At 49.1% G+C, this 10000-nt stretch overlaps 2 protein-coding genes across 2 annotated transcripts in view; both read right to left on the bottom strand.

Annotated features, from left to right (window-relative positions):
* Nucleotides 1-620: 620 nt before the first annotated feature.
* On the bottom strand, nt 621-5496 carry LOC121330039 (N-alpha-acetyltransferase 30-like). Its single transcript, XM_041276273.1, has 4 exons — nt 4314-5496; nt 1769-1892; nt 1352-1407; nt 621-1078 (listed from the first exon to the last, which is right to left on the bottom strand). Exons 1-4 carry the CDS (start codon nt 5274-5276, stop codon nt 941-943), a joined length of 1281 nt encoding a protein of 426 aa, XP_041132207.1. The 5' UTR covers nt 5277-5496; the 3' UTR covers nt 621-940.
* Nucleotides 5497-7215: 1719 nt separating this feature from the next.
* ap5m1 (adaptor related protein complex 5 subunit mu 1) overlaps nt 7216-10000 on the bottom strand; it is a 5779-nt gene continuing 2994 nt past the window's right edge. The window contains exons 3-8 of the mRNA XM_041276529.1: nt 9700-9927; nt 9384-9523; nt 8561-8646; nt 8076-8191; nt 7736-7832; nt 7216-7537 (exon numbers count right to left, since the gene is read on the bottom strand). Coding sequence (XP_041132463.1) covers nt 7455-7537; nt 7736-7832; nt 8076-8191; nt 8561-8646; nt 9384-9523; nt 9700-9927 — 750 coding nt within the window. The 3' untranslated portion in view covers nt 7216-7454. The remainder of the gene's footprint in view (nt 7538-7735; nt 7833-8075; nt 8192-8560; nt 8647-9383; nt 9524-9699; nt 9928-10000) is intronic.

The raw sequence follows: 10000 nt of genomic DNA, 5'->3' as shown, positions 1-10000 counted from the left end.
GGCCACCAAATGGGGTCTGAATGATGAAGAAATGTGATAAATGGTTGGCACATGCTTTCACCCACATCTACAAATGTTGTGCGTCAAACATAGTAGTCCATCAGCACTTGTATTGTGACAGCTATAACCACAAACAAACACTAACCAAGCAAACGATCGTAACACATCAGACCGCGTGCATCAAACTCTTGGTGCAGGAGAACTTCTCACAGCCCGAGAGTTCAGCGAGTGATCAGAACGTATCAGCTGGCAACACCTTTCTGCTATGAGGGACCCACCTACCACATTTCCTGTTCTTCTACACAAAGTATACCACTACATGTGTGTGTTTGTTTGTGTGTCTGAGCAGAACTATGATAATCCATTTTGAAACCCGCCCAGTAGCCGTTTCTTGTTATAAATGCACAAGCTCAGCCAGTATCTACACGCGCACCCCCGAAGCCACACACCTGCACACAGACACGCATCCACAAGATAAAAGAAAAGAAAAATGAAAAGAAAGTTCCACAGACGTCTGCCAGTGGTAGCAGTAGGCGTAGACGGGATTTTTTGTTATACCTGCGTGTTTTGTTTAGTTTGAATTAATTTATTTTTTTGTAAAAAATTAGTCAGTCAGGAGATTTGTATTTGATTGGTTTAATGCACCGAAGAAAGTCCTGCTAGACGCTGTCGCTCTCTTCTCACATGGCCCCCAGATTCTATCATGAGGGGGGGTGGACGCAGCCCCAAAACTGCTCCGAAAAAACAATGCGCTGCTGCGTCCCTGGGAAGAACACTGCAGCAGCTCTCCTAGTTTAAAATCATAACTAAATGTATACATAGTTTCTGTTTTTTTTATTTGTGTGTTTCTTTGTTGTTGTTCCTTTTGTCATGGAGAAGAGGAAGAAAGGCGTCCCTTGACTTGTGTCCAGCCTGGGTGGGGGAAGGCCGGGGTCATTCGCTAGCGGAGCCACAGTTTGAGCCGCAAGGCATCCACCCCGTTTAAATAGTATCGGAAGAGCCGCTTGTCCCTCACAAAGCCCAGGTTCTCGTACAGTTTCAGAGCCGACTTGTTCGTGATTTCCGTTTCTAAAACCACCTGCACAACAAGAGAACCAGAAAGAGAACCTGGGTTAGTAATTAGAGACACAGAAAAAACAACAACAACAACACAGCTTCACGCATTGATGAAGGCATTTTTAAAACAGGAGCACCAGGATAAGACAGCCTGCAGGAGGAATTGAGTTTATTTAAAAACACAATGTTCTGTACCGTCTTGTTTTTATTATATATATATATATATATATATATATATATATTATATATATATAATATATATAAATATATATATATATATATGCTAAAATCTTACCTCATCGCAGTCTCCATCCACCATGGCATAAATGGCTTTCTTCACCAGACTGGTACCTGGAACAGAGAGGGAGGGATTTTCCACACGGTAGGCAGGGCATTAGAGATGCAGTTCCTCAACTCTGACCATCTTTACATGCACACACGTGTGAATGCACAAATATGTAAACACTAAAATCACATTTATCAGTGCAGACCCGATCTTTAGAAATCTGGCTCCTGGTTCAATAATTGAAGTGGCTGCGTGACTAGGAGCACGTTTCTACCGCAGTGATTTAAAAAGGGTTAAACGAGAGGAGTGGATTTCACTGCAGACAGCATACGCCTTCACATAGCAGTGAGGACAGCCTTGACCACTCCTAACTGTGCCTGTGTTTCTCTCGCAGCGTCTTCTCACCCCACCCCTGTAGGGTCTTACCGATGCCTTTTCTCCTGTACTTGGAGTCCACAGCTAGCATGGCGATGTAGCCCCGGCGGAACATCTTTTTGTGCATGTCCAGCTTGCACACAATGGCACCCACACACTCCTCTCTCACCATCGCCTGCAGGGGGAGAGCAAAGAGGAGCAGTCAGAGAGGACCCAGGGGGCCAATGCTCGACCTTGTTAACAGCTTAGAGCTTAAATTAAATTGCATTTTTAGAAACTGTCCAACCACTAAACCACGGTCAGAAACATGCATGTTAAATATCTACGTTACAGCGGCCTTAGCGTTTGTACTGAAGTATGTGTCTGTACAGCGCACATGCAGTCTTACACAAAACACACACCACAACACTCCCCAAAGAACTGACTCAAAAACATATGAACAATAATTTGCAACCTCCCTTTTTAAAAATGTTTTTCGTGTGTGGCAGAATTTGTTTTTTAAGAGCTGAAGACTTTTATTAAAACACACGGCAAACGTACAGGAGTCTTTGTGAATTAGTGAATTATTCTAAACTATGCTACGACAAAAATTAAAATTATGAAACACTAGCGGGTACAATAGGAAAAGCTCAGAGTGCAGACGGAGATTTTGCCCAAGTTACTCAAATAAGTGGCTGGTCCTCAGCGCAGCACAGGGGATAAAGAGATACAGACTCCAGGCTCACTTCGGCAGTTTGGTCAAACAAAAACACATTCTGCAGCTACCAGTACGAAATGGACCATCAAACTGCGAGCATGAAGGGCTGCAGAGCCTGCTGAACTGCACACCATTGTATTTGGTGATCTGATATTTTCACTTGACTGTTTTACAGCTCATCGACGTGAGCCTGTTTAGGGAAGATGCACCGTGTAATTAAAATAGCATTGTATGCTAACAGTCTACAGCTACTATATGAATCACTGCCTACTGTGGTCTTGATCAGCCATGCAAGGCTATTGCTAGCACAAGTACAAATTTTACATTGTTCCCTGGATTACAATCCAGAACTGAAACTGCATTTTATGACTGCAATAAAATAACTGCTGTGCACAGTAACTTAATTGACTTCCACTGTTCCTCCTTGCCCCTTGTTTTAGCCACTAGAGCCACACTGCCTCCCACATCATCAGCGCACTGACCACTAGAACCACACTGCCTCCCACATCATCAGCGCACTGACCACTAGAGCCACACTGCCTCCCACATCATCAGCGCACTGACCACTAGAGCCACACTGCCTCCCACATCATCAGCGCACTGACCACTAGAGCCACACTGCCTCCCACATCATCAGCGCACTGACCACTAGAGCCACACTGCCTCCCACATCATCAGCACACTGACCACTAGAGCCACCCAGCTTCTGAGGGAAAGGTGCAATGGCTGGAAACCTGGGCTTGCACACCCAGCAAGATTCCTGCCATCTGTTTACATGGCTTGAAACTAAAACTAGCCTTACACCCAGTTCTGGGTTTCAAAAGTAGAACCAATTACGAATATGATTTAAATTAGGCACAGCCAGGAGTTTGATGTTAAATGAACTGTTCCTCCCATTCACCTGCATGAGAAAATCCTACTGTATTAGGAAATCTACAAAACCTACAGCCAGTGTGACTTATTAATGCTGTGATAAAGAGTAATCAGCCCAGAGCACATTAATCAAAGACCTGACTGTTTAAACTCCCTATACATTATTGAAGTGAGCAGGTCCCAGGAATATCTAAAAATGTCCAGAGACCCAGGATTGGGTGCTGGGCCAGCGAGTTTCAATCCCTGTGGTCAGCTGAGGAAAAGTAGCTGTGAAACTGGACTGGGTATTGGGCGCCTAACACAGCATCTCTATCCTGCTCCAGACAATCCTTGCAGGGACACCGACAGGTTGTAGTAGTGCTGGAGCTTCCTAAGAACCCCTCTTAACGTGCAGCACGGCAGCTTTAAACCCTGCTAAGACAAACCCTGCTTAAAACAATTTTTTTACAGAAGTACTTCCGGTCTCTGCTTGATGTTCATTTTTGTCTTGGCACCAAATAAGATTTCTACTTGGTATTATTATTATTATTACTGATTCCAAATCAGCAAAAAAAAAAAAAAAAACTTTTAGTACCAGTTCTCTAGATTCCTCACAGAACGGCCTGTCAGTCTCCCTGTCTCAATCTCCTGTCAGTCACAGACTTCACACACTCGCTTTGCATTCACAACACTAACTGTGAATACCAAAAATGACAAAGTTAGACAGGATTTAACCAACGAGGACAGGGTATTTTCAACCAGCTTGTTTGTGTAATTACACACACACACTATATATAACACATACACAGGAGATGTTTGACCCGTGATTAATTCGCACGCCTCTTATTGATTAATTGCTTGCAGTACTCTTTATAAGCAGGACTAGAGTTGATGAAGATTTTAATGATGCACCTAAAACACGGTCTGTATCCTGTGGGCCTACATACAATGGAAACACAGCAACGACAGGCAGAGTACTTCAACACACAGCAAGCATGACAGCACACACGGTGCACTCTTCACTCGCATGCTTGCAATGCTACGTACCAGGAAGCAGAGCTGAGGCCAGTTGTGGATGAAGTATCTGTAGGTGTAAATTGAATAGGGCTCGGACAAGTCCTTGGTAATAAGCCTCATGATATCGGGCATCTGGAGCTCCGACTCGTAGCGGACGTACCGGATCGCGTCCTCCTCATCTGGGCCCTCCTCCTCCAGCGAGCTGTTGCCCAAACTCCGGCTCGCCGGCTTTGTATCCGTGCCCTGCCCTGGCGTATCATGCACGGTGCAGGAGGCGTCCAGGACCGCGGCTAACTCTACTACAGCCCCCGGCGCCCCGGGGCCTGCTCTTTCCAAACCGTCACCTTCCTCGTCCTCTTCCATGTGAAGGGTCATGCAGTGGGGATCAGTCCTGCTGTGGCCGCCGGTCCAGCCCAGCTGCACCTCGGCCTGCTGGCCGGTGATAGTGGCGGTGTTATTACCCCCTCGTTTGGGAGCCAGCTTGCTGTTGTAATTGTTGTTGGCGAAGCGGCTGTGGTTGTGTGGGGGGTGCAGGCTGCGAGTGCTGCCGCGGTTGTTGTTCTCGGGGAGCCCGTCCGGGACCCCGCCTGTGCTGTCACAATTCTCAGCGGGTCGCCGGGGGCTGTCGTTCGGCCTGTGAGCCGGGTGGTGTTGGTGGAGGTGGCTGCTGAGCCGGCTGTGGTAGTTTTGCAAGCCGGCCTCCGCGCCGGTACCGGCACAGCCGCCGCCAATCGTGCCATTGATCTGCTGCAGAGCCGAGTGTAAGTGCTGAGCGCTCGGGTGCGGGTAGAGACAGTTCTGCGGTAGCTTGCTTGACCCTTTCCCTTCACTCTCCTGGTGCTGCTGTCCGGCCCCGGGGGTCACCGTGTCTCCTCCGCGCCCACAACCTCGCTCCTGTCCTTCCCCGGGCAAGGCACGTCCAGCCCTGTGGAAGGGAAGAATCTCGGCCGGGGATGCAGGCAGCGCGCTAGGCCCAGGCGGCACTTCGGCCATTCCGCTTCATTCAGGGCACAGGGGGGCGATGAATGAGCCACGGGAGGGGGGTATTAGGGCGAGCGGTGAGTGTAAAGGGCACCTATCCGGGGCTTAATTAACTTAATAATGCTTTTCGTGTTTTTTGTTTTTTTTTTCTTGATAATATTTCGCCTCTCCTCGGCTCGCTCTCTCCCCTCGGCGTCCCAGCTCCTCGCTGCCGCAAACTGCAGCTATCGCGAGCGGATCAGGCGCTTTACGACACTGATTAAAGGAAGTTGGCGCATGCCATCTAACAGCAGGTGACGCGCGCCCTCTATCGCCCGTCTGCAGTATCATCCAGAATCGCCCCATTAATCGATTACCCACCTCTAATGCACTCAGCTGATTTATTAACACCTCTTTGTTTGAATTGACTACATTTCGGAATACAATGTTGTACAGTTTCTAATCTTTGACAATCCCATAATCCGCCTGTGTGTTTCCCTGTTCTATAAGGATGCTGTCTCCATGCCATGTGTCCAGTTCTCAATGTTCTCAGTATAGTCTCTTCCGCCCTCTTCCATTTTCCTCTAGTTGGGTGAGCTGGGGATCATAATAGAGGCTTCCCTCAGGATCGTGTTCCTATTGATTTCGTTGCAATCTCATGATTTTGTGTTTAGTTATTGCATTTATTTCTGCCTGGCACAGCGGGAGTGCCGTATCCACTTCCTTTCTCAATACCCCCCATACAGGATGAATCGTTGCACCCCGCTGGTAATAGAGAGCAGACCAAAAGTGTTACTGCAGGGGCACCATCAGCCCCGTTAACTACCAGTGCAAGAGATGAGTGGATACTGACTTCCTCTCTTACTTTATTAATAACAACACATCCTCAACAGCTGAACATGAGAAACACAAACGTGGGGAATTAAAAGAAACATTATGAGAGGCATCATAAGAGCTCTGAAGAGCCGGCGCCTCTCTGTGAGCGGCTCTGAGTTCAGGGGGGCTGATCGAAGTCGCAGTTCCCCTCGTGAGTCGGGGCCCCGGAGGAGCTGTCCATCAGTCGGCTCTCTTGAAAGAGGAGCCTCTCCTGGGTCTGAGAGCGCAACGGCAGAGCACTGCTGAAGAGCGGAGAAGAAGGGACAAAAAGGAAGAAAAGCAAAGAGGAAAAAAGAGAAACAGACACAAATCTGGGAGAAAGGGGAGGTCAGGGACCAGGGAGATGAGCCCTGGCCACAAAAGAGAGAGGGGGGGATTAGCCAGGACACACAGCCCCCCCACCTCGGACCTCATTAGATCTGACACACTAATTAGTCATTGAGTTTGCTAACAAAAGAGAAAACCCCACTGCAGCGTCACTTGAGAAGTTCCCCTGTGAGCTGCTGAGGCTGGCTGGCTGGCTGGCTGGCTGAAGAGGGAGAGGGGGGAATGCGGCTGGCTGGCTAGGTGGTTGAAAGGGGAGCTGGCAGGCTGGGAGGCTGGCTGGCTGGCCTGCTAGGTGGTTGAAAGGGGGGGTTGGCTAGCTGGTTGTTTGAAGGGGGGGCTGTCGCTGCTGCTGTGTGCTTGAGACCTGCTCTCCCGGCTCAACACTGAACTATAGTATTCGGCTACTATTTATAAGGGCACCTCCAATTGCTTCAGTATCCATCTCTCGCTGGTTTTATAATCATTACCGCTGGCCCCTCTTTTACTGTGCTGGGAATCTTCAGATTCTTCAGTTGGTTTTTTCTCTGTTAATTGCGGATATGCGAACGTTTCAGATATATAAAGCGCTGCAGGAGGTTTCCTTTGCTGTAGGTCACATGGTGGAATTGAAGCTAGAGGAGGAGCCTGTGGTTTGCAATCACTGACTTACGACTGGTATTGTAAATCGCGTGTGAGAAATCCACCAATCGTCATGAAAATGAGATCAATGATAAAAGAATGACTTTAGAAAACAACACCCACGCAGCAGGCTTCCCACAGACACGGGCAGTTTAACAATCATCTGCTTTATTATATACAGTACAGTGCCATACACAGAGAGCTGCCACCCTGAACAGCCCACGCTCACTGTGAACCCAGCAGCAGAGAGGCGATCCTCACTGGGAGCCCCCTTGTTCCCCCATTCTGAGCTGAGGTTAGGGTTACAGTCCTCTAGCACCGTCCCCGTTTGGGGGGTGGGGGTTCATGGAACCCTCTCCCAGTCCAGCGCTCACCCCTCTTCTTGCGTTGCTACAGCCTCATAGGTCCGGAGGAAACTGGAGCTTCGCCAGTAGAGTTCCAGATGTAATACTCAGAAGAGATCAGTTCCCGTGCTGCAAGCAGAAGATAAAGATACACAAGATCATTTATTCAGAGTCCGGGTGCGGCTGTGTGTAAAGCAACACAAAAGAATCAAAACGTTTAAGGGTCTGACTCAAATACTACCCGACATGCATGACGTGCTCTAGGCTTGCAGCGAGATTCAGCACTGGGAGTCTTATTTCCATGCCTGTACTGTGTGTGATACTCACAGGTAGTGATGCGAGGCTTGACTGAGGAGTACACCTGCACAGAGTGCTGATCCACCGAGCAGCCAGAGAGAGTGACATCAGGGATCCGGAAATACAGCTGCAGAGACCGAGACACGCAGAGTCACACAGAGAGACAGAGACAGGGACATGCAGAGACACAGAGTCACGCAGAGTCACACAGACACGCAGAGACACAGTCCCCCACAGGGACACACAGACACACAGGGTCACAGTTCAGTTTTACAGTGTAGAAACTTTTTAGTGTAGATTTCCAGTAGATTGTGGTTCTGTTTGTGTGACTGTATGGAGCACACAATCATGTGCTGTCCCTGACACTTGCCTTGATGTAAGCAGTGAGCTCTGTGCAGAGAGGGTCGACTGGCCCCAGAGAGCCTGCTCCACTGAAACTCACACTGCCCCCTAGTGAAACCTCCCGGGACTTGGGGAACTTCTGACCTGAAGAAAGGAGAGAGGAACCAGTGCGAGTTTACTAAGGGTTCACACACACACTGGCAGACCGAGACACAGTCATCACTGTACACAGGATGGGCAGCACAGCTATCCAGGCTGAACTGACTCACACACAGAAAATCAGCCACATCACGAAACGGAAAGGCTCGCCAGCGCAGGCTCACAAATTGGTTGACTGTTACCAATCAAACGAAGCACTTAGCAAGTTTCACCACGACAGGATACTCATACTGAGCTGAAATGCAGTGCGTACAGCCAGACGGACAGATGGACGGAGGCCCCCACTATACCCGCGTCGCCTGGGATTTGCATCCTCAAGCATGTAGAAATAACTAACAGGAACAGCGCACCTACCCAGCATCCAGACCAGCAGGCCTTTCTCCCGAGCCACTTCCAGCTGCCCAGAGGTCACGCGGAGGTCAGTGTGGGTGAGCTGGCCCCTAAAAGACACCACAGGGGATCTGCTGATGCAGAGACACTGAGAGCTGCCTGCCTGCCCTCAGCTCCCCAGCGCCCCCTGCCCTCGCTGCGAGTGAAGGGAGCTGTCAGTGGGAGAGGAGGAGCTGAGGGGGGACATGCTCTGTTCTTCTGTAGTGGGGGTGCTAAACTGCTGCTGCTATTGTCTGACTTTCAGAACACAAAATAATGAGTTTTGTTTTCTTTCCCCATCTACTTTCAGGTCACATTTAATACAACAGAGTCAGGAACCATAAATGATAAAATAAGATGACAGCAGTTTCTACATTATCCCAATAAACAAATAGATATAAACAAATGCATGTGATTGCGTGTGCATGTGTGATTGCGTGTGTGTGTATGTGTGACTGTGTGTGTGTGTGTGTGTGTTCATGATTGTGGTGATCCATGCGTCTCTGGAGTTTAGAAAAGGTAACTTTCCTTAGAATCAATGCAAGGATATTTAAAGACAGCCACCCTTATAAATGGTTCCCATTGTAAAGCCGATGTACGGATGTAAACTATGGCAAATGCACAGTATAATCATGCAGAAATGCATGGGAACTCTGGCAAAATAATTATTCAGAAGTTTGAAAACTTTTATAATGGCATACCCATGCCTGCGCGTGTGTGCCCGTGTGTGCCTGTGTGCGCCCGTGTTTCTTCCTGTGTGTGTGTGTGTGTTCCTGCCCCTGTGTGTTGAGCGTGTTTCTCCTGTTACCTGTTGAAGAAGGGCAGGTGAGCCTCACAGTATTCAAACCCATTCCTCACACTCTCATGCAGCTTCAGGTTGACTGTAATCTTTAACTGGCTCCCCTCCTCTCTAAGCTGGTAAGAGCCCAGGATAGGAGGCACTGGTACCTGGAGGGGGGGGGGGGAGAGATTTAAAAATACACAAAGCTGCACTCTTGAGACCGTTATGAAGGATGGAGGCACACACAGTTAAGATGCACAGAGCTGTTTTGCTAGCTACGATCACTGTGAGCTCTTGGCTAATCCTGAAACGGCGGGGTGCATTCCCCCGCGGCGCCCCCTACCTGTGAGGTGTAGAAGCACAGATGGAATGGCTCCAGCGGGGGGGAGAAGGGGAACTTGTAGGGTCCGGAGAAGGCCGAGCCGTCGCTCTCGTCCACGCTGCTGGCGGTCAGCAGACTGGAGTCCAGGGAGGTGACACAGGGGTGCGCCAGGATGTCCTGCAGAGGGGAGCCATTGGGGGGCAGGCTGAGGGTCACTGTCACAGTGGGCAGCACCCCCTCCAGGTCACACTGCAGTCACAAACACAGGGCTGGAAATGAGAATCCTGAAGCCAAGCAGTTTCACCCGTTCCAGGTTTTAATG

The sequence above is a fragment of the Polyodon spathula genome, chromosome 17, assembly GCF_017654505.1.
Source record: "Polyodon spathula isolate WHYD16114869_AA chromosome 17, ASM1765450v1, whole genome shotgun sequence".
Lineage (NCBI taxonomy): Eukaryota > Metazoa > Chordata > Actinopteri > Acipenseriformes > Polyodontidae > Polyodon > Polyodon spathula.
The sequence above is the reverse complement of the archived record's forward strand: the minus strand, read 5'-3'. Positions and strand labels throughout refer to the sequence as shown.

Coding starts and splice junctions, on each gene's coding strand:
- LOC121330039 (XM_041276273.1), bottom strand. CDS start 5,276: ATGGCCGAAGTGCCGCCTGGGCCTAGCGCGCTGCCTGCATCCCCGGCC. Junction 1,893..4,313: donor GGCCTCAGCTCTGCTTCCTG/GTACGTAGCATT, acceptor CTCCCCCTGCAG/GCGATGGTGAGAGAGGAGTG. Junction 1,079..1,351: donor TGGATGGAGACTGCGATGAG/GTAAGATTTTAG, acceptor CTTGTTGTGCAG/GTGGTTTTAGAAACGGAAAT.